Source organism: Canis lupus, chromosome 10 (genome assembly GCF_011100685.1).
Source record: "Canis lupus familiaris isolate Mischka breed German Shepherd chromosome 10, alternate assembly UU_Cfam_GSD_1.0, whole genome shotgun sequence".
Classification (NCBI taxonomy): Eukaryota; Metazoa; Chordata; class Mammalia; order Carnivora; family Canidae; genus Canis; species Canis lupus.
In genome coordinates, this window is record NC_049231.1 from 29,503,947 (window position 1) to 29,528,381 (window position 24,435).

General features: G+C 45.9%; 1 protein-coding gene across 7 annotated transcripts; it reads right to left on the reverse strand.

The window, feature by feature from the left end:
* Positions 1-1,688: 1,688 nt before the first annotated feature.
* On the reverse strand, positions 1,689-21,919 carry APOL5 (apolipoprotein L5). 7 transcript variants are annotated; one of them, XM_038550720.1, is made up of 8 exons: positions 21,671-21,918; positions 21,184-21,401; positions 19,166-19,377; positions 13,464-13,501; positions 9,511-9,634; positions 5,591-6,485; positions 3,629-3,764; positions 1,689-2,033 (listed from the first exon to the last, which is right to left on the reverse strand). In XM_038550720.1, the coding sequence occupies exons 5-8, from the start codon at positions 9,588-9,590 to the stop codon at positions 1,996-1,998; spliced, it is 1,149 nt and encodes a 382-aa protein (XP_038406648.1). In that variant the 5' UTR covers positions 9,591-9,634; positions 13,464-13,501; positions 19,166-19,377; positions 21,184-21,401; positions 21,671-21,918; the 3' UTR covers positions 1,689-1,995. The 7 variants fall into 7 exon arrangements, with proteins under 7 accessions (XP_038406648.1, XP_038406647.1, XP_038406646.1 ...); XM_038550719.1 differs by lacking the exon at positions 13,464-13,501 and having other exon boundaries at positions 19,166-19,369; positions 21,671-21,917; XM_038550718.1 differs by lacking the exon at positions 13,464-13,501 and having other exon boundaries at positions 21,671-21,917.
* Positions 21,920-24,435: the final 2,516 nt, after the last annotated feature.

A 24,435-nucleotide genomic window follows, 5' to 3' on the forward strand; every position in this document is an offset into this window, starting at 1 on the left:
TCCTACCCTACCATATCCTATAATACACTGTACCTTGGGGCCTCCATCGCCTTTCTGACCTCATCTCCTACCATCCCTTCGTGCTCCCCAAGCCATTACTCTGCTCCTGGCACACAGCCTCCTTGCAGCTCCCTAAACCTGCCACCTATGTCACCTTTGCTGTCCCTCTGTCTGGAATGTTCTTCTCCCAGATATCTTCTTGGCTAACTTCCTTCCCATCCTCATATCTTTGCTTAGATAAAAGCTTCTCAGAGATCTTCCCTCAGAGATCTTCTCAGAGATCTCAGAAGATCTTCTAGATCTTCTCTAGATCAGGGAAGATCTAGCCCCACCCTACACTCTGTATCCTCCTTCCCAGATTTATTTTTCTCCCTAACATCCATTACTTTATATTACACTGTATGATTTACTTTATTGTGTTTCTTATCTGCCTCTCCCACCATGAGAATATAAACCCCATGAAGGTAGGGTTGTGTTTTGTTCATTGTTTTACCCCAACTACTTAGAAAAGTGCCTCTCACATGGTAGGTATTCAGTGAGTATCTGGATGGGTGGGTGGGTAGATGGATGATTGAATGGATAGATGGACAGATGATTAGATAAGATGGATGGATGGATGGAAGGATGAGTAGATGAGTGGTGCATAGATGGACAGATGGATAGATGATATGGATGGATGAACAGATTGGGGTCTATGTAAGAGCAATACTGTGATTTATAAGATATATATATATTCGGTCATTCATTCAGATGACCAAAATATACTTTTCATATATTTGGTCTTCATCTACAATTCCTGGCTCACAGCTCTCAAAAACCCTTGAAATTTCCTGACTAATAAGAGCAATGGGTACACCTTGTGTTATAATATTTGGTTTCTTGTCCTCAGTTCCTGAAAACACTTCAGAGACTTCAAGGCGGCATGAGTGACTTGTTCACAGCACGTGGTGAGTCCACCACAGCTGAGTTGACATTCACAAGGTGACTTTGGGAAATACCCAAGGATGGGGGCTGGTTATTAGGGGAACCAACCATGAACAGAGGGTTGGAACTTTCAGCCTTACCCCCTGATTTCCTGGGAAGGAAGAGAGGCTAAAGTTTGAATCAACCAATGGCCAAAGCCTCTATAATGAAACCTCCATAAAATCCCAAAAAGGAGAGGGTTCAGAGACCTTCCAGGTCAGGGAACCAGAACACTTCCATGTGCCACCATGCTGGGCCCCAAACTTCAGCAAGAACAGAAGCCTCTTTGTTCAGGTTCTTGCCCTATGTATGTGTTCATCTGGCTGCCGATTCATATTCTTTAATTTCCTTTTTAATAAGTCAGCAATCTTGTGAGTGAATGGGTTTTCTTGAGTTCTGTGAGCTACTGTAGCAAATTAATCAAATCCAAGAAGGGATTTGTGAGAGCCTCTGATTGAAAGCCAGTTAGTCAGAAGCACAGAGAACAACTTGGGGTTGTGACTGGCCTCTGAAGTGGAAGGTGTTCTCATGGGACTGAACCCTCACCTTGGAATGAGATGCCATCTCCCTAGTAGATAATGTCAGAATTGGACTGAATTCTTGGACCACTGCTGGTTACACAGAATTGCCTGTGGGTGTGTGGAGGCCTCCCCCAGTGCATACACATGTGGAACCGAACCCGAGTTCTATCCGGTGCACAGCACAGCCAGTCACTGAGACATGGATTATGCATCAAGGAAAGAGTTTATTCACGAGACAACTAAACAAGCCTCAGAACTGCTACCCAGAGGGTTGGAGGTTGGGCATGTGTAAGGACAAGTGGTCAGCATGTATGTTGAGTGAACTATGCTAACTGGATATAGGGAAATGCAGGTGGCTTCCTTTCTGAGCAAGCATATCTCTTCATGGGATACATGTTCAAGAATGTAAGCATGACGAATTCAGGGAGACCTCGGAGTGTGTCCTCACTCACAGGGATAACTTTTGTTCACTCCCGGTCCCTTCTGCACAGTTTCGAGAATCCTTCCTGGATTACTCCCATCTTAGCCACTCTGGTAGTTGGTCAACTTCTGCAAAACAGGGTCATAAGTCAGTTATGTTAGCCTAGGCTCTTCTTACAGTAGAACAGTCAAGCATTTGCCACCTTACTGTGTTGGTCACACACACATACACATCCATTGGAATTGGGTCCAAGAACCCAAAAGACTTAGACTTTCTGGGTCTCCAGCCATTGCTAACATCATGGGAACCAGTCTTCCCAGAAAACAGTTTCCTTCTCTTCCCACTATGGTTTCATTCAGTGGTGAGGAGGAGGCTGTGTTCATTCAAGTGATTTAAGAAACTAAATTAAGACCCAAAGACTAGCGGTTGGTCTTCCTTTGTAAAACAAATCTGTTATTTTGATGTCAATACTTATCATCTATTCTTTCCATTTCATAAAACAGTAGTGCGCCTAATAGAAAACTTGACAAGTATAGACAGGCGGAAAGAAGGAAAACATAACCACATCCCCTCCAGATAGAGGGGGCTGCCGGGGGCCTTACTCTGTCTCCCCCGCTTAGATACGAGGTGAACAAGTGTATATGGCACTTTTATCCTGCTTTTCTCACCAAAGTTGGCATAGATGTTTTCCATACTAATCCAATGACTGGCTCTTGGGAACACCTTTTTAATAGGTTAGGTACGTAACCTAAAGTTCTCTCAAGTGGAGGAACAGGTGTCTTTGACCAGTCTCCTAGCGCTGGACCATGTTAACCGTGTCCAGTTTGTCACAACTATAAATTCTGCAGCATGAAGGGATAACTTTCAGTAACATCCTTTCACAAATCTCTGACTCTTCTTTGCAGGGCTCTGGGGATGGAGGTCGAATCTGGGCGTGAGAAATGGACTGCAGGCCAAAGACCCCTGAGTCTGGGCTGATGAGAGAAGGGGTAAGGGCAGAGGTGAAGGGGAGAAGGAGTTACAAATCAGAGTTTATTTTAAGATTTCATTTTCGGTAATGTCTACACCCAAAGAGGGGCTGGAATTTACAATCCCGAGATCAAGTCACATGCTATACCAACTGAGCCAGCTGGGTGCTCCAAGCACAGTTTATTTTAAAATAAAGAGGTTTAGGTGCAGCCCAGGTGGCTCAGCGGTTTAGCGCCACCTTCAGCCCAGGGCGTGATCCTGGAGACCCAGGATGGAGTCCCAGGTCGGGCTCCCTGCATGGAGCCTGCTTCTCCCTCTGCCTGTCTCTGTGTGTGTGTGTGTGTGTGTGTGTGTGTGTGTGTGTGTCTCTCATGAATAAAGAAATAAAATCTTTAAAAATAAATAAATAATTAATTTAAAAAAATCGGAAAAGAGGTATTCTAAATGTGGCCCAAGCTCAGCCTAAATTAGCATGAATATTTAGGCCTTCTTGGCCTCCAAGCCCATCTGTTCACACAGAAAATCCTGTCTCTCAGAAACTTCCTTCCCAACCCAAGCGTTTCTGGAGTCCCCAGGGATTGTCCTGGGCCCCTGCAGGTCTTCCTTCTATCATCATTCAATCGTTGCAAGCAGAAATCTCCCGACCCGGAGTTTTCGTAGTGGGAGACTTGTATTTTGCCTCTGCTAAACCGGGGTTCCCTGGAGGCAGCTAGACAAGGTCCAGCGGAAAGGGAAAAGGAGTAAGTTTACTCACTTCCGTGGCACCAACCATTGGGACCTTCCCGAAGGTTGGCCCCTGGGCGTCTAGACATGCAGGAGCTGGCATTGGTGGCATTTTTGCTTCCCGTGCCCCATCCTTGTGTGTCCCGTGCGCGGCCGGGCCTAGCGTGCTGCAGGGCACAGAGGTGCTCAGTGAGAGTCTGTGCATCTACCAGCTTCGCGAACGACCCCCCCCCCCCCCCCGGGCTGCAAATGCACCAGCCGGGGTGCGCACAGGGCTCAGGGAGGTGAGTGGCAAAGACACAAGCCCAGGAACGCTTGGAGGCATCAGCTTCCCTCCCCGCAGTCTGCCCACCCCGCAGGTGTGAGAGCCTGGAGCGGCCCCTGCCATACCCCATTATCTTCGTGTCCTACCGTTTACCTCTCTTTCTCGTTAATGGCTTGTCTGGGTCTCTCTTGCTGGGTCCCCATGGCCGTTAGAACAGAGACTGTGTCTTCCCTCAAGCTGACCTGAGCTTGTACTCTGTGACAGGCAAGGGGGAAGGCAGGCCAGGCCCTTTAGGATATGAATCCTAGGGGATCCCTGGGTGGCTCAACGGTTTAGCGCCCTCCTTTGGCCCAGGGCGTGATCCTGGAGTCCCAAGATGGAGCTCTGCATCGGGCATGGAGCCTGCTTCTCCCTCTGCCTGTGTCTCTGCCTCTCTCTCTCCCTCTCTGTGTCTCTCGTGAATAAATAAATAAAATTCTTAAAAAAAAAAAAAAAGGATATGAATCCTAGTGTTTCATAGTTTACCCCCAAATCTGCCCTCAGTCATTAAGAAGGGAGAATAGGTACCCAGACTAAAGGTTTAATAAATACCAATTTAATAGCAATACTCTTGCTAGAGTAAGAACCCCTCACGCCTTAAGCAGTGATTCCCAACCTCAACTGCACAATAGAATTAACAGGAGATCCTTTAAAACTCCCCAAAACCAGGCCATACCCCAGATCAATGAAATCCCAGTCCCTGGAGACACATAGGACCTGTCCACTCATCAGTAGTTGTTGAATTTTCCCAGGCAATTCCAACTTGCAGACAAGTTTGGAAATACTTGTTTAAGTCCTGGGTCCCTGGCATGATCCTCAGTTAATTAAAATCTGTCAAACGAACAAATGAATGAATGAATGAATGAATGAATTTATGATTATGAGGGACGCCTTGGTGGCTCAGTGGTTGAGTGTCTGCCTTTGGCTCAGGGTGTGAGCCTGGAGTTCTGGGATCGAGTCCTGCATCGGGCTCCCTGCAGGGAGCCTGCTTCTCCCTCTGCCTGTGTCTCTGCCTTTCTCTCTGTGTCTCTCATGAGTAAATAAATAAAATCTTAAAAAAAAAAAGAATTTATGATTATGAACCTTCACACCGTCAGCAAAGGCTGGTGTGTCCCTTTCCAGGATCCCAGGCAGTGGCCCTGCTACCCAGTCCTAATCCATACTTCCTGTAAAATTAAACAGGAGTTTTGAAATTCTCCTTATTTTTCCTGGGAGTGGTTTTCAGTTTCTACAGCTGCATATTTAATGTCCCTAAATAAGAGAGTCTAGAAATAGAAACTGTTTTTCAAATACACATCCTTTCCCAACTCATCTGAAACGTCACCTGTATCCTGGGATGCCGCCCTCGTGCCATTCGAGCCCCGTCTGTGGCCCCCCCTGCAGTGTGCCCAGCCCTGCTGGGTGCTGGGGCCACATCCCTGCCCTCCCAGTAGGTACACCGGACGGGAGGACAGACAGACAGTGATACCTACACGAAATGGGTGATTTCAGAAGAGTGCTGATCAGCACTTTGAGAGAGAAAGAAGGGATTCTGGAGAGAACAGGAGGGGCCTGGTTTAGCTGAGGGGTGTGGGGACTGTCCTCTCTGCATAAAGCTCTGATCATACATCTGCTGATGCATCTACCTATTCAGCGCCCCAGATGCTCCGGGGGACCGTGACCACATGGGCCCTGAGCACCCTTTCCTACCTCCTGACTCAGGAGCGGGCTCTTCAGCTGGCCCTGCCGCCAGATGATCAGCTCGTAGCGCTGGGTGAGCTGGTCCAGTTCCTGCTCCAGCGCCCCGGCAACGGCCCTCAGCTCCTCAGCAGTCTCGGCCTTTGCTCCCTCCTCCAGGTGCGTCCAGCTCTGCTGGAGGCTTCTCAAGTCCTGCATAAGGGAGAGGCCAGCCCCAGCAGCACCCAGCAGTCGGGCAACTTTGGTCATGGGCATAACCGAGGCTCCAACAGCTCTCTGCAGTCCTCCCGTCCTCCAGAAGGGGATATGGCCCATGGCCATGAATTTATTGACCTTGGCCATGAAGCCAGAGTTGGCTTTGGCCATCTGGTAGGCCCGAAGTTCCTTGAGGTTCTTGAAGGCTCTGACACACTTATCAATACACAACAAAGCAGCACTGATTTCAGAGCACCCCCTTTCTTCAGAGCTATCATGTACCGTCATGGCTGGAACAGGCACCAGTCTGCTGGCTCTGTCTCTGGCTGCCGAATTGCTGTTCCTTTCTAAGATACTCGTCAACGTGTTGGTGGCAACGGCTGCTACCCCCAGGCCCAGCCCAGCTGCTGAGAGCATCAGACTCCCCCCTACTGTCACGGGTGCCAGGGCAAAACCCAAGATGCTCATGACTCCAGAGACAGTGCCTGAGGAGCTGGCCACCAGGCTGGTCTTGGTGAGCATCTTATGCTTTGCATCAACTTGGTCTGCGAGAGCGTGGAGTTCTCTGATATTCTTTTTCAGATTATTCTTCTGCAAGGGAAACCAGAAGAGAAATATTTTTTCCTCCTCCGATAGGTTTTCCAGCATGGATGCTTCCTTATTTTGCATCAGCTCTTCCATCAGCATATGGTACAGTATGTTGGCCTCATCCCTGTGGACAGTCCACATCATGTGATTATTTCTCCTCCTCTGGAATTATTTTTCCAACTCTCACCAGTAAGCTAAAAACTTCTAGGTCATCTGAGTTCTCTGACACATACAGGGAGCAGGGCCCTGAGAATTAAGGTACAATGTGGGAGCATCGTGAGAGAGGGTCCCTCTCTGTGGCCGGAACCCCTAGGTGACCGTGTGTCACACAGTTGAAGCAGTCCCTCTGCACGTCCAGACTGGCTTCCTAGTCTTTTCACCCATGGGCAGCTCTCCTCTGGCTGATATGGAGAGTAATGTGATGAATACAATAAGCCCTAAGAGCATTCCTGACTTTTATAATATTTTCTTAATGAATCTATATATATATGCACATACATATATAACTTATGAATATATAACAGCTTGTGAGATAAGAGTCCTAACAACCTATAGAGAAGATGGCTTGATTTTCCTTTTCTATGTTAAAAGGGGATCTGTTTGGGGGCGCCTGGGTGGCTCAGTGGTTGAGCATCTGCCTTCGGCTCAGGGCATGATCCCAAGGTCCTGGGATCGAGTCCCTCATCAGGCTCCCCTCGAGGAGCCCGCTTCTCCCTCTGCCTGTGTCTCTGCCTCTCTCTATGTGTCTAATAAATAAATGAATAAATAAATAAATAAATAAATAAATAAATCTTTAAAAAACTTTTTAAAAAGGCAGGGGTGGATCCACCTGGAAATTGTGGTTGCTTCTGTGGAAAAGAGCTGGGGAGCGGGGAAAAGCTTTGAGGGAGATTTCCTTTTTACTGTTTGCCTCTCTGTTCCTTTGAGGTTTTGTATCATGGGTGTGTATTAGAATTAATTCAGAAAATTAACAAAAGTAACCTACACTTCCAAAGAAAAAGGAGGGAGACCCTCCAAGGGGACCCGAAATATGAAGTCTTCCATAGAGGAGGGCTCATTGTTTGCCAGTTGGTTTGACAGTTTTGTGTCATTTTGGAAACTGAAAGTGGATTTCTAACAAGAGTGGTCATGCTTAGACACAGCAGCTTCTACTCTTTTCACAGACAAGTGGGAGAAGCAGGTAGTCTTCAGAAGAACTGATGAAGAATGGAAAAATGTACAACTCAGAAAATTCCCCCCATTAACTCAAATGTCTCTTACATTTTGGAGAAAAGACCACCATCATTCCATTTTCCTGCGGAATCAGTTTGGTCTAGCTCCTGGAACAGCAGAGTTCCACAAGCACTATGTTTCAGAATCACTGCTGGATTGGGGGCTTCCCAAGTGGACACAAGTGGGCCATGCGGGACGCTGTAACCAGAGGCCGACAGCACAAAACAGAATCCCTGTTTTGTATGATTTGTATGACCCTTAGGTGTGTTCCGGTCTGTCCAACTTGAGTACCTACCGCAGACCAGGCACAGGCTCCAGGGATACTGGGCTTTGGCAAAGACGGCAGGGCTCATGGGAAAACCACACCAAGGCCAAGCAGCCCCAAGGCATCCAAAAAGGAATTGTTGACAATGGCTTGAGTCCTCTGCTCCCTGAGCAAGGCCATCAGCAGCCTCAGGTGGACCAGCCAACTGACCCCCGTCCAGGGAAGTGGCAGGAGGCCTCGGATATCCTTCCCTGTCACCACGTTGCTCTTTAACAAAGACTTACTTAGAGTTTTCTTTGGGACATCTCCATAACCCAAAAGTTCAGCCCACCTCCAACCCAAATCTTAGAGTTAGAAGCAGAAGGCTCCCCAGCTCATCTGGGCAGAGGTGGCGAAGAGGCGTCCAGGCCCCTGCCATAGCTGGGAGAGTGGCCAGACTGCTTTCACAGGAGCATCTCGACACATATCTGGGCTCTGAGAACGAATGCTGCATTGACCCGTGATGCTCCCTGCAGGTCCACCGAGAAGGCCAGTGGCCAGCTGCCACCTGTGCTCCGTCAGTGGGCCCAAGCCTCCGTCACTGGGCAGGCCGCTGGCCTCCCTGGGTGAGGGGACTCTCCTACGAGACGATCCAGTGTGTGATGGAAGCAGGGTAAGAGCACAGGACGCCAGCTTCCCAGAAGCCTCTAGTTGGCCTCACCTGCTGGTTGAGGTCACTATTGCCTCGAGAAAGGGAAAACCACCTTTCTGCCTCCCCCAGAGTGGGGAGACCGGCCGGGGTGCAGGCACAGTGGAAGCGGCCTAATCAACGGTGGTCCAAGTTGGGCTCAGCCACCAGCAGCCAAGGTGAGGGGCTTTGTTCTGAGCGATCCTGGGGATTACTGAGTGGGGCTCTGACGAGTGAAGAGGGGCGGATAAGGGGGGGGGGGCTGGGCCTAGGTCAGAGGTGCGTGGAATGGACTGCTCCCGTCCTAAAAGAGTGGGCAACTGCAGTTTGCATGTCTCAGGAAGATTTTACCACCAAGAGCTTGGGGAAGGCCCTGCAGCTCATTTTGTAGGACTTACGGACACTTGGGCCTCTGCTAGGCCGGCTGCAGGCTCCATCCCAGCCCGTAGAAGGCTGCAGCCCGGCGCTACCAGAGACCCCAGATGCCCAGGCAGAGGCTGTGAAGAGGAGTCCCAGGAGTTTGGGTCTCAAGGCCTCAACGTTCTGGTGACATGAGCAAGGAGGGAGAAAAGGAAACCAATTCTGCTTCTAGGAATCCATCGGCCAAGAGGCCGGGGACCTCGGCACCTATTAATGTGCTTACCAAAGGTTTTAATCAAAGGTTTTAAATTTGCTTTCCTAAGAAAATGTTTTATGAGGATGTGTAAATCCTCCCCCCCACCCCATTTCCAATGGCAAAGGGCGGTACACGAGACAGCATGACCAGCTCTTCAGCCAACTTGGATGGAGCACATTTGCCCTACCAACTGGCAACAGCCTAGTAACAGAATCTGGGATATTAACAATCAGATTTCCTTCCCCCATTCAAATATCCTGGGAGTCAGGTCTGTGCCAGACGCTATTCTAGAGGCTGGGATTTGGGCCCCGAGCACATCTGCCCAAACTCCTGCCCTCACGTTCGCACGTTCTGGGGATTTCCCCGCCACATCACCGTTCTAGGATTACCTGTCCAGACCACTTCTCTGCACCAGCATCTCCCAAGCCTTTGCATCAAAGAGTATGTAGTGCATTTCTTCTCTAGTCATATTGTCCCGAAAATGTTTGATGATGGGCCACAAAAGTGGACTATCTAGTTATAACATTGGGGATAAAAAAAAATCAAGGTTAGGATACATAAAAAATCTTAATGTCCGGAAAATTTCACATCCTTTTGGCCTAATGATTTTAACCAAACAATTGGTGAAACTGGTGACCTCTTAGGTTTCTAGTGGCAAAGCAGATTAGTGAAGGGCTTTTCAAATTGTGATATTACATGTTAAGTCACCAAGTCTTCCGATAATCATCCAATAACCCAATGACAATCACAAAGATGATCAAAGTCATGTTATTTTTATCACAATCTACAATCCTGGCAGGGTTGTCCAGTCTCTGCTTAAACCTCCGTAGCCATGAGTTCATTGGCTGGTTAGTTGTTTTAACCAGGTAGGTGAAAGGTGACAGAAAATGTCACTGTGAGACATGCTGCTTTGGGATATTGCTTATTTTGAGCTGAAGGCACTCGAAATACAGTAAATGCAGGGAGAGGCTTTCTATGAACTCCCCTCATCTGCCTAAAAACAGATCCTCCAAAAAGAGCTCAATTGTCACAGATCGCCACCCCTGGGAGTGTCAGCAGCCTCTTCTCCCAGGAGAGAAGGCTGGAAGTCAGCACCCAGACACACTCTGTCACAAACCATCATACCTCCTGCCTGTTCTTATTAGGGCCCATTGGTCTTTCCCAGAAAGCATTTACTCCCCCCTAAGAGACCTACCTCCTGCTCTCCTACCCCCTTTTCTATTAAATTGGTATTTAAGATTGAATTCTAAGCCACACCCGGGAATTACTCATTTGTCCCCTGGATCACTCCCACATGTACATGAGCTATACATGTTGATAAACTTCTGTTCGTTTTCGTCTTGTTAATCTTTTATTACAGGGCCTTGGGCTAAGAACTCAGAAGGGTAGAGGGAAGATGATTTTCCTCCCTCCACAGGCAGTGTGGCACCCTTATGCTTATTTAAAGACTCTTATGTTGAAGCTTTTCTTCTGGCTCAAAAATCACTTTAAATATATATTTCCTTTTTTTTTTTTTTTAAGATTTTTTATTTATTCATGAGAGACACAGAGAGGCAGAGACACAGGCAGAGGGAGAAGCAGGCTCCCTTCAGGGAGCCCGATGCGGGATCCCAGGGTGCTGGGATCACAACCTGAGCCGAAGGTGGACGCTCAACCACCGAGCCCCGAAGGTGGACGCTCAACCACCGAGCCACCCAGTTGTCCCCAAATATATTTCCGTGTAATTTAACGAAGATTGCCCCCACTAGTACCATAACATAACTATCGATTTTGTTCATTTACTTCCCGTTATTTTCAAATGCATATTCTTTTCTACAGGTTTTTAATAACATGCCGTGTCTATATGTGTTATAGTTAAACTATACTATTGTCCACACGGCTGCTCCATGCTATTTCATGTGTACCTTCATGTTTATAGAAACGATCCCTTATTGTGGCACTTCGGGGGCTTCATATTTTTGTCATTCATATGAGTCCTTCCATGTATAATGCCACCAACCCCATCCGGTCCACTGTGGCGGCTCTGGCAGTAACAGGGCCGGTGATGGGCTCCTGTGTCCCCCTCTGCTTTCTGGGTGCAGGAGCTCCCCTGCAGGGGCCAGGAGCTATTTGTGTTTCTAGTTCAACTTTATAAAGGATGTTTCCTGCTGTCATAGTAAGTGTAGTATGTGTATATAGATATGGGTCATTGAGGAGGCTCAGGATAGATTCCTGATTAAATACAAGGACCTGCTACTTTCCTGCCCAGCAGCACCGGATGGCTTCCCAGCAGCTCTGTTTTCATTTTTCTTTGAAAAATGAAAGAATTGTTGCCTCTTTGCGTTTTGTATTCCCTTATTTCCTATGTACCTCAAATTGTTTTGGTGCTATTAGGAATAGTATCTTTCAATGTCGTGTTTCCTAACTCGCTTTGTTACTCTATATAGAAATATTATTCATGTTTAACACTCCTCTGTGCTTCAGAAGTTTTACTGATTATAATAGTTATTGAATGAATGTTTCATGAATACATAATGCGAGGTTGCTTTCTTATTTTTTCAATACTGATTTTTCTTATTTTGGTTCCATGCCTTGTTGGGTTAGCTTGAATTCTTCAATTATTTAATGAATCCCTGGGTGGTGCAGCGGTTTGGTGCCTGCCTTTGGCCCAGGGCGCAATCCTGGAGACCCGGGATCGAATCCCACATTGGGCTCCCAGTGCATGGGGCCTGCTTCTCTCTCTGCCTCTCTCTCTCTCTGTGTGACTATCATAAATAAGTAAAAATTAAAATAAATGTTTTTATGTAATTTAATGTATTTAATGTTATGAAACTGGCTCTAGTATTTCACCGTTGCCAGCTGTTTTACAAAAACTGCTCTTCATCATGTTAAAGTTTATGTTTTATTTCTATATTTAAATATTTTTAGTAGGGTTATTTTCAGACTCTAAGGAGATGATCATAATTTCTTTACTATTTATCCCATGAATATAGTGTATTGCATGCACAAATTTCCATATATCGAATTGTCCTTATATTCCGTGAAAACCCCAACTTGCTCGTTGCAGATCTCTGTAACTATGCTACAGATGTATATTCCCTACTGCATTCAATATGTTCATCTTAGGGTCATAAATATTGAGTTATAGTTTTCTTTTCATGTAATCAAGGCTTATTATTAGTGTTATATTCATTCATTTCATAGGATACACTCAATACATACTGCACTTTCTGTTTCTGAGGCAATTCATATGATGTGAGAATTGCTTGTTTTCTGGAAGCTTAAAAGAACTTGTAGATTTTCTTATGTTTGCCACATCTTCATGGGATGCTTTTGATTTTTTATTTTATTTTATTTTTAAGATTTTATTTATTTATTCATGATAGTCACAGAGAAAGAGAGAGAGAGGAAGAGACACAGGCAGAGGGAGAAGCAGGCTCCATGCAGGGAGCCCGACGCGGGACTTGATCCCGGGTCCCCAGGATCGTGCCCTGGGCCAAAGGCAGGCACCAAACCGCTGCGCCACCCAGGGATCCCCTGCTTTTGATTTTTAAAGGTTTTTAATGTGATTAGTAAATGTCTCCTCCCTGTGCCTGAAACCTGGCCCCATCCTCCACCCACACCACTTCTTTTTTGAAGATTTAGGGGTAATAACAAAATCCTTGATATTTCAACTTTGGTTCTCATTTTCCAAAAGCAAATTTTTCTTATGTTCTTTGAAAAGATGTTTCACAGAGGAAGAACTACAAATGGTCAATAAATATATGAAGAGATGCTTAACATCATTAGCAGCCTCCAAAAATTCACATCTAGACCACAGCAAGATAACAATCTCGTTGACCACTTAGGCGAAAGTTAAAAGAATGAAAGCATCCCTGGGGCACCTGGGTGGTACAGTCGGTTAAGCATCTGACTTGGCTTTGGCTCATGATCTTAGGGTTGTGGGATCAAGCCCCGTGTAGGACTCCACATTCAGCACAGAGTCCACTTGAGTTTCTCTTGCTCTCTGCCCCTCCCCCACTCTCTCTCCCCTCTCTCTCATTCTCAAATAAATTAATCTTAAAAAAAAAGAAAAGAATAAAAGCATCCCATGTTGCTGAGAGAGAGGGGAATATGTATTCTGAGGCACTTATTTGGAGCAGGGAGCAATGCTTGGAAGGCTGATTTGGAGTATCTCAAAACATGAAGTGCATATGCTGAAGCTCACATCCCACACAAACACAATGGCTTCTGTACACAGAGAAGCGTGTGTAAGGCCTTCACCAGTTCCTTGAGGTGATCAAGAGAAATGGAAACAGTCTGAAATACCATGTAGGGTATTGGTGTTTACATTAAAACACACTGGTATAAAAGAAAGACTTACAGACAGGAAAAAGAGCAAAGCAATCTATGCGAACTGACCTGGAAAGAGACACAGGATTTGTTATGTAAAAAAATAAATAAATACAAAGTCATAGAACATGATCTCCATTTTCAAAAAAATTATACGTGGTCTAGGACTAGGGGAAAATTCTGGGAGGAGGTATACCCCGGGGTGAGCCGGCTTAGCCTCGGGGAGAGAGGCTGAGGTTGGGGGGAGGGAAGACCTACACCTGTACTTTTCAATCATCCGTTTTACTGATTTGTTACAGAAACCATGAGCTCCATTCACAATGAAAACCAGTAAAATAAAAACACCTTCATAACGAGACATCTTTAGTCCTCACCCCCTGGTCACGACAAACTCTCCAGCTAAATAGTAAGCCCTCTAGCGCCCCTCCCTCCTGCTTGTGCTCTGTCTCTCAAACAAAATCTTTTTATTTTTCTGTTTTTATTTTTATTTATTTTTTATTTTATTTATTTATCTGACAGAAAAAGGGAGAGCACAAGCAGGGAAAGCAGCAAGCAAAAGGTCAGGGAGAAGCAGGCTGAGCAAGGAACCCAGTGTGGGGCTCGATCCCAGGACACTGAGATCACAACCTGAGCTGAAGGCAGACGCTTCAGAGGCTGTACCACCCAGGAGCCCCTAAATAAAACCTTTTTAAAAAATTGAAATAAAACAGAACTGTTGCTGACTATCTTCCCAGTTCTGGCCTAAAATAGCTCTTGGGGAAATGAGTTACCTCGTTTTGTGGGAGAAAGTGAGAGGGAGTGAACAGGACCAAGGCCCGGTAGTGCTGGGTCTCCTTGAGATGGGCCCATGTCTTTCCAGTTTTAGTAAGCATCTCTGAGACTTTGTGATTTATGCCTTTAGGATTAGAGGTAAGTCTCATTAATCATCATATTCTATATTCCATATCATTTCTTTTTTTTTTTAAAGATTTTATTCATTTATTCATGAAAGACATAGAGAGAGAGGCAGAGACACAGGCAGAGGGAGAAGCAGGCTCAATGCAGGGATCCTGACATGGAACTTGATCCCAGGACTCCAGGATCACGCTCTGGGCCGAAGGCAGGTGCTAAACCATTGAGCCACCCAGGGATTCCCTCCATATCATTTCTGTAGTTAGAAATGTACCTTCTTGCGGGAGAGCTCAGAATGTCATACTACCTGGGAGGAAGTAGCAACTCTTCTCCCAAAGAGGGCCTCCTCTGATTGACTTAGATTCCCCAACACTGAGGGGCCACGGCTGTGGCCACCTCCATTCAAGGATCCCACACAAATGCACGAGCCCTCTCTCTCTCAGCTTCCTGTCTCTACCCCCCAAGAGTGATGTACTGGCCTATCCGTGTTGCCCCCTTCTTCTCTCATTGGTTGGGCACTTCCAATTCACCAGCCAGAGGCCAGGGTGCTCCTGAGATCTGGGTTTGAGTTTACAGGGAGAGAGGCTCTCTTGGGTTAAACCACATAATGAAATCTACATTGCCAGAGAATTCTGCTCTGGAGATTCAAGCCCAAGCCAGAGAATGACAGGTGCTGTTCTGCTTTCCCATTGCCATGGTCTCTTGTGCTAATATCTCTTTCAAGGATCACTGATTGATGGGTGTGGCTGGACTGAGGCCCAGTGCAGGCATGTCTGGGTTCCTGAACACACAAGGTGACCTCCAAACTCACCACAAAAGCCTACCAGTTGAGAGTTGCAGGGATCAGTGGGGCCCATGCAGACATTGCATCTCAATCTGAATCTATACTCTGATTTGAGGTTCATAAAATATGGTCCCTGTAGCTAAGGGGCCCTGGATGGGATGTCTCAAATCATGAGAGGGGTATGAGCTGGATCTTGTGGGAAAGAGAGTGGAAATGAGGCCTTAGACCCTCACCTTCTCTTTAGGAACTGGGATCACTCATATTGAGGGCCCCAAGTCACTTGCCAATCTCAAGCATGTCTCATTGTAAGTTGAGACTGTGCTGTGAGCAGAAGAATCTACTGAGGGAAGGGCAATGTTGCCTGGGCAGATTCCAGGGGATGCTGTAGTCAGGATGCTCTGATGGCTCCTTGGCACTTCTTTCTCTACAGATGACAAAGGGTCCTGAGCTAGAAGTGATGCAGCTTTACCTCATAAAGAAAAAAAACAGACCCCACAGTCATTCAGAGGGGCAATAGCCAGAGATGGCACCTAGGGAGTCAGACCTAGGAATTTGTAAACATATGGCATCCATGGAAGATGGTGAGCCAAGAAGCAGGGAGAGAGACAAGGATGGAACCATGGGAGCCTCTAAAACTCAGGGGAAGTTGCCCAAAAGGTGGAAGTAGAGGGAGGGACCCAGAAGTTTCTTTTCTGTCTCCATTATCCTGCAGTGGTGCTGGACTTCTGGATAAATGGATGATGAATGGATCAAGTTGTCAGCTTCTCTTGGCAATTATTCAAAAGCAACAAGGAAAGGATACAGACATCATCTATTAGAAACTATGGAAAATACTCCCTACTCAGCGGGGAGTCTACTTCTCCTTCTGCCTGTCCCCCTGCTCGTGCTCTCTCTCTCTCTCAAATAAATTTTTAAAAATCTTTAAAAAAAGAAACTATGAAAAATAGGTAATATTTTTCCTATTTTTCTAAAGGATGCCAAAGCCAGAAAAATAAGTAGGACTTTGGCAGGAAAAGGAGAGATGATGCCAATAATTGTGAAAGAAGAAGAAAGAAAGAAAGGAAGAAAGAAAGAAAGAAGAAAGAAAGAGAAAGAAAAAAGAAAGAAGAAAGAAAGAAAGAAGAAAGAAAGAAAGAAAGAAAGAAAGAAAGAAAGAAAAGAAAGAAGAAAGAAAGAAAGAAAGAAAGAAAGAAAGAAAGAAAGAAAGAAAGAAAGAAAGGAGTCCCTTTTCAAGGTGAAGGGCATTCCCAAAGTGCAGAAATAAAATCCTTCTTTAAAATAGTGAGAATATGGGCAGCCCAAGTGGCTTGGTGGTTTAGCACCGCCTTGGGCTCAGGGCGTGATCCCGGGGTCCGGGGATCAAGTCCCACATCGGGCTCCCTGTGTGGAGCCTGCTGCTCCCTCTGCCTGTGTCTCTGCCTCTCTCTGTGTCTCTCATGAATAAATAAATAAAATGTTAAAAAATAAAATAAAATAATGAGAATAAAGTGTACAAGTTGGCACCAAATTCGAATGGATCCAAGAATCAATGGACTAAATGAAGTAACACAGTGAGACCAGCCGTATCTGTAGGAAGCAGTTTGTCCTCTAAATGGAGAGGAGAAGAGAGTCTGCATCGTGAAGTTTGAAAACTACCTGATTCCACTGTCTGCGGGAGACAGAAACAGGAACTTATGTAGAATGCCCACATCAGAAAGAACTGTTTCCCTGGCATGGAACAGTCCTATCCTCTTCCTTATCTGAGTCTCCCATAAACAGCTGTTCCATGAAAACAGGCAACCAAAACAAGGTCTACACACAAAAAAATTATTAACTCAACAACAAAAAACAATCAGCCTCCCATGGGCAAAGGACTTGAGTAGCTGTCACTCCAGAGGAGACATACAAATAGTCAAGAAGCCCATGAAAAGATGCTCAAGTCACTTATCATCAGGGAAATGCAAATCAAAATCACAATGAGATACCATCTCATGCCTGTTAAGATACAGATTATTAAAAACAAAACCAGAAAAACAGAAAACAAGTGTTAGCAAGATTGTAGAGAAATCAAAACACTCGTGCACTGCTAGTGGGAATGTAAAATGGTGCAGCCAACGGCTCGTCAGATACCCAAAAGATTAAAAACAGAATTACCATATGGAATTACTAGCAATTCCACTTTTAGGTATATATGCAAAAGAACTGAAAGCAGGGACTCCAGCAGACATTTGTACTGGCATGTTCATAGTGGCACCAGTCACAATGGCCAAAAGGGTAGAAACAGCCCAAATGTCCACCGATGGATGACTGGATAAACAAAACATATGGGATATGGAATAGACATGCAGAATGTATACAATGAAATATTACCCAGCCTTCAGAAAGACCGTGAAGTTCTGACATGTGCTGCAACATGGATGAACCTTGAAGACATCAGGCTCAGTGAAAGAAGCCAGACACAAAAGACAAATATTATATGATTCCGTTGGTATGTGGTTGCGAGAGAAGTCAAATTCATAAAGATGGGAGGTAGAAGAGTGGTTGCTGGGACCTGAGGGGCGAAAGGGACGTCGGTGCCTAATGGGCACAGAGCTTCCCTTTGGGAAGATGAGAAAGTTCTGGAGATGGCGGCCGAACACTGTGAATGTACTCAATACTGCTGAGCTGTACATCTAAGAAATGATGAAAATGGTCTATTTTATGTGACATATTTTACCACAATAAGAAAAATATGTTCAAGGGCAAATTGGAAACTGTAAAAACAAAAGCAGAAACAAATGGCAGATAAAGAACACTCTCCAGAAAGGTGTTGCCCAAAAGATGATGAGGATTGTGAACAATTAAAAAGGGGAAAAAAAAAAGAAGGCGCCTGGGTGGTTCAGTCAGTTGAGTGTCCAACTCTTTGTTTTAGCTCAGGTCGTGATCTCAGGGTCCTGGGACTGAGCCCCACATCCTTCCTGCTCACTGGGGAGCTTGCTTCTCCCTCTCCCTCTGTCCCTCCCCTGCTCGTGCTCTCTCTAAAATAAAGGATAAAATCTTTTTAAAAAATGCAATAAAGGCAAAACTCCAACTTCTGCTAATTGGAATTCCCAGAGAAGACTAAAAACCATGAAAAGAACAAATATTTGAAGTTAAATTGCAAGGGGCACCCAGCTGGTTCAGTCAGCAGAGCGTGCAACTCTTGATCTCGGTCGGGGTCGCGAGTTAGAGCACCACACTGGGTCTGGAGACGACTTAAAAATAAAACCTTTAAAAAATAATAGTTACAATTCAAGAAATCATTCTGGACATAAAGGAGTACGCAAAGTTGTCAGACTCAAATAGAACAAAGGGACCCCTGGGCCAAGCATGTGGGCTTCAGCCTTTCCATAACAGCCCTTAGGCATAGAGCCACGGAGCGGCGCCTGCAAGCTGTTGGTGACGATCGTGAGTGTGTCTGTGTGGGACAGTTTTGCAATGTCTATGTTCTGGTTACATATACATATGTTTTGGCATGTTATCCCTTCTTAGGAGCCCAGAGAGAAACATTTTGATTCATAATATCTTAGGTTTACTTCTTAGAGTCTACCCAGAAACTGATAAACTGTCTATCTTTTTAGCCTTTTATTCAAAACCTACATACATACACGTTTTACTTGTAAGAAATGCAGACGCTTCAGATGCTTAGAATAAACATCAGAAAGAGAACATGCGGCATCAGGGGGGCTCAGTGGTTGAGTGTCTGCCTTCGGCTCCAGGCGTGATCCTGGGGTCCTGGGATCGAGTCCCACATTGGGCTCCCCTCGAGGAGCCTGCTTCTCCCTCTGCCTGTGTCTCTGCCTCTCTCTATGTGTCTCTCATGAATAAATAAATAAAATCTTTGGGGAATAAAAAGAGAGAGAACACAATCCCTCTTGATGCTGCCACCCATGATAATCACCATGCAAACCAGTATCTTGACTAATGGAGTGTTTCACACAGGCCTTCCCATGCATTTTCTCCCATGTGGCCTCAAGCAATATTTGTAAGGCAGGTGTGTTTTTGTTTCTCACATTTTACAGCCCAGGGAGGTATATAGTTCAGTCTGGTGAAGTACTTACTCAGGCTTGTCTCACTGTGTGCAGAGCAGAAGAGTCCAGGTTCATCATCTCCAAGGTTAGTCTGCTCTGAGCCTCGATGAGGGGTCCCCATAACTTCTAGGACCTTCTCTCTAACTTTGCAATTGTAGGCAGATGAGATGAGGCACCTTTGAACCGGGTTTCCAAGGGTCCCAGGGAACGTCTGACTCCTGTCTGCTGTGCCACCTGCGTAGCTGACAAAGAGCTCAGTGACTACGTAGCCATGTATCACACCAGGCTGGGAGGTGCATAACTATTTTGGCTCTCTCCTCAGGAAAACACACACACACACACAGGAAAACACACACACACACACACACAAACCCCTGTTATGTGAACACCTCAAAGGAATGAGTGTATTTACCCTGGAGCAGAACCAGGATGTGGCACTTCCCAGCCTTGAGCGTGTACCCACATCCCCATGACTCAGTTTCCCTCATCTCAGACAGGGCATGGAGCTCTGCCTTTCTAACCAAAGTCCCAGGGAGCGCTGAGGCTGCCGGCGCAAGACCACACTCTGGTCCTGTGGTTCTCAAGTCCAAGTTCCAGCTCTTTCCTGTGGCTCCAGGCCCAGTCGGCCTCACCCTATTTCCTGCCTCCACCTCTGTGTTTATCACTGCACAGTCTCCCGATCAACAAAAGGCCCATATGCAGAAAATACAGAGAATGCCGATAAATTAAAAAGAAAGTGACACAGGGGGGCGTCTGGGGGCTTCCACGGAAGGAGTGTGCCCTGCGTGGGGCACTGGGCTGCCACGTGTCCCCAGATGTGGAATCCACGTGGCACATCCTCCTCCATCATCACTGTCAGCTCTCCGTCACTACCCTGGGACCGGCCAGTTTCCCTGGTCTCTCCTCCTCCTCGGGCAGAGGGCCTCTCTCTCTGCAACACTGCGCCTGGCAAAGTAAGGAGCAGCTTTACTCCTTCATCTACTGACTCTCAGGCCTGGGCTGTCCCTAAGCTCCCACTGCATAAACGGGCTGGACTTGGCCTCTGTTGGCCCGGCTTGTTTATTTCTCCACCACAGGCTGAGATCTGTTAGCTCCAAAGCCCACTGGCAGCAAACTCGAATTTTTACACATCCAGTGATTTTTAAAATAGCCCAGACAAGCAGATTTTTCACCATTTAGGGCCTGCCTACCTCGTATGCCCTGTGAAGCCTTGCCAAACAGCTGTGATCTATTGGCAACACGGGACCTTGCTGTTATAAGACCCCCAAGCAGCTGCAGATGCCCCCCCAACCCACCCCCTAGGGGTCCCCTTGCCCTCCTTTCCTCCCACGTGGGGCCTACCCCCTTGCCATGAGCCTCCATAGAACAAATATTTAAAGTCATTTAATAAAATCTAAATAAAAACTCATATTCAGGGTGCTTGGGTGGCTCAGTGGTTAGGCTCAGGTCATGATCTCAGGGTCCTGGGATCGAGCCCCACATTGGACTCCCTGCTCCATGGGGAGCCTGCTTCTCCCTCTGCCTCCACCTGCCACTCCTCTGCTTACACTCTCTCTCTGTCAAATAAATAAATTAAAATCTTAAAAAAAAATCTTGTATTAAGCTAGAAATACAAGGAATAACTATCACTAAATATATCCGAAACCAACAGCAAAATCACACTTTTCACATAAGACATAAAAGCGTAAAACATCTGAAGAATATTTTTCATAATGTTGGATTCATAAAGGCCATTCCTAGCATGGCATGAGCTCTAGGTACCTGGAAGGAAAATACTTGACTATGTCAGATTTTAAGCACTAGTCAAGTTCAACGACAAATGAGTTTCTGAAGAATACGTTTGTAGCACATTTCATTCCTGGCTGCTAACAACTTCAGTGGACGCCACCCAGTTTAATCAGGAAAGCAACATAGAGAAGAATGCGAACCATCTCAGGACTAAAGAGAAGGACATCAGTCAGGAGACCCCCAGTACCTGGGACAACAGTCCCAGGATCACCTGAGGAGTGGGCTGGCCAGAAGGCCCTCACACTGTGCTGGGATCTTACCTGCTGGTGGCTCTGGATGCCCAGTGGAGCTGGTGCTGTTATCCTCAGAACACCTTCTGGATGGATCTTACAATCAGAAGTCTAGTGCCGGTGCATCAGTTTGGTGGACTCTGCATGAAGAGAGGCTGGGAAAGAGTGTCTGATGTCTGCGGTGTGAGGCAATCTCTCCAACCGAAGTGTGTTCATGCAGGGAACTCCCCCAAATAGAGGCAAAGTGTCTAAGAGGCAAAAAGAATAACAAATGTCCACTATGGCCAAATCCTTTGGCTGCCCAGTGTCAACACAAAACACACACACACACACACACACACACACCCCTTTAAGTAAACAAATTCACATAAAAAATGTTAGATGCTTTTCTTTTATATGCTGCTCTTATCCTTTATACAAAGATTCTCTCTTTTCTTTTAAAGATTTTATTTATTTGACAGAGAAAGAGAGAACACAGACGGGGAGAGCAGCAGAGGGAGAGGGAGAAGTGACTCACCGCTGAGCAGGGAGCCCAATTCGGGGCTTAATCCCGGGGTCCCGGGACCATGACCTGAGCCCAAGGCAAGTGCTCATCCAACTGAGCCCTATAAATTCCCTCTTTTCACAAGGTGATCAAGACTCATGGGTTACTGCATCCAGCTCCAAACCAGCTTCCAATTCCAACCCAGCGTAGAGCACCCGTCTCCACTCTGGCTTCTGGGGCTGAGAAGTGAGGGTGTGGTTCCAGTGCTCGGTGGCCAAAAGTTATACAAATATCTACCAGGGTCAGTTTCAGTTTCCTTTCCTCCACCCTGTTCCTCCCCCCCCCCCCATTTCCTTCTCTCTCTCCCCCTTCCTTTCTCCACAGGGTGGTTGCCACTTTCTCTTAGAGATATCAGAGAACTCTGTCCTGCTCAAGACAAGAAAACAAAACACAAAATATCTCAACACAAAATATCTCCACAAACAAACAAAAAAGCCCTGCTCTGCTCTGGTCTCATTCACTTGCCTTTCTCATCCTTAGGAATTAAGAAAAAAGGAAATCTCCAAATCTGCTGTGCTTTGTCCCACCATTGGGTCTGCCTCTATTTGGGGGAGTTCCCTGCATGAACACACTTCGGTTGGAGATTTGGTCTGGCTTCTGGGGGTGGGAGGGATGGCCAACAGCCTCTCTCTAGTTTCCTGCTTGCTTTTTGGCGGATCCCGTCACCAGTGATGAATCACTGTGAGGGGCTGTGGGAAGAGTCCATTTTTTTTAAAGATTTGTTTATGTATTTATTTGAGAGAGAGAGAGAGAGAGAGAGCATGCAAGTCATGAGAGGGGCAGAGGGAGAGAGAGAATCTCTAGCCGACTCCCCAGTGAGTGTGGAGCCTGATGCAAGGGCTTGATTCCATGACCTGGAGATCATGACCTGAGCTGTAATCAAGAGTCAGATGCTCAACCGACAGAGCCACCCAGGCTCTTGGGAAGAGTCCGTTTTTGTTTTCCTTAAGTCCTCATTTTGAAAAGATGTTTTCACAGAATATCAAATCCTAGGTTGACAGTTCTTCTCTCTCAGCACCCTGAAGTCCTCATCCTAATAATAGCAATGTTCAATAAATACTTCATCTGCTCTATATGGCTTGGCCCCCCACAGCTGAATGGACCATATGATTGGTCCGGGCCAAGGAAATGTGAGCTGAAAATACACAGATCACCTCTAGATAAGAGCAGTGGATAGCCCAGGAGTGAGTTTCCAGCTGTGGCAACAATTTTCACTCTTTGCAGATGATATGACATGATATGATATGATATGATATGATATGATATGATATGATAGCCCATCAGCATATCACAACATGATATAGATATATATGTAGAAACTCCAAAAGAACGAACGGGTAAACCAGGAAAATTAATAATGAATCGAGTAAAGTTACTGGATATAAGGTCAGTATGCAGAAAACAGTTGCAACTCTTTATACTAAGAAATAAACAATAATGGATGAAGTAGACAATTTACAATAACGTCTGAACGCACCAGATACCTAAGGAGATAGGCAGCGAAAATGTTGCGACCTCAACACTGAAATCACAAAGCACTGCTGAATTAAATGAAACACCTAAATAAATGGGGAGATACCAGGATTTAAATAGTCAATATTGTTAAGAAGTTCATTCTTTCTAGGTTGATCTGTAGATTCAGGGGCACCTGTGTGGCTCAGCCCGTTGTGTCCAAGTCTTGGTTTCAGCTCAGATCGTGATCTCATGGACCGTGAGACTGAGCCCCACGTTGGACTCCATGCTCATCGAGGAGTCTGCGTGAAGACTCTTTCCCTCTGCCCTCTCCCCACTCCCACACACATGTTCTCTCTCTCTTCCAGATAGACAAATACATCTTAAAAAAAAAAAAAACAAAAACCCAAACTGATCTATAGATCTAATGCAATCCTAAAAAAATCCCAGCAGGTGTTTTGTTGAACTGGACAAGCTAACTCTAAAATTTACATGGAAATGCAAAGGCCCTAGAACAATAAAGATCATCTTGAAAAAAAAGGACGAGCTGGAAGACTTGCAATCCCGACATCACAGTTTGTTGTGAAGCAACAGTGGGGTAATGCACAAGGCTAGACAAATAGACCAAAGGAACAAAACAGAAAATCCAGGAAGAGGGGTGCCTGGGTGGCTCAGCAGTTGAGGGTCTGCTTTCAGCTCAGGGCGTGATCCCAGGATCCCGGGTTTGAGTCCTGCATCGGGCTCTCCGCGAGGAGCCTGCTTCTCCCTCTGCCTGTGTCTCTGCCTCTCTCTCTCTCTCTCTCTCTGTGTCTCTCATGAATAAATAAATAAAATCTTTAAAAAGTCATCCACATGAATCATACAGCATCCAGTCTTTCCTACTCAGAGGTACATCTGCGAGGTGGCATGTAGCCAAAGTTCATTATTTTTCACCTCGGTGATTATTATTCCATTATATGAATACATCACCATGCCTTTATCCATTCTAATGGACACGTTTGGGGCTGTTGTAGATAAGGCTGTCATGCACATCTTTGCTGACATGTGCCTTGGTAGACCTATTTACTTAGATATCTATTCAGTAGAAACCTTGCTGGTTCAGGCTACGTGCATGTTTACTTTTATTAATATGACTGAACAATTTTCCAAAGTGATGGTGCCAATGGTCTTTCCCGTCGGTAATGAGTTAGTATTCCAGGTGCTTCACACCCTTGTCATCTCTCGAGATGATCCCTTTTTACATTTGTAATATTTTGCTGAGCATGTAGTGGTATCTCTGTGATCGT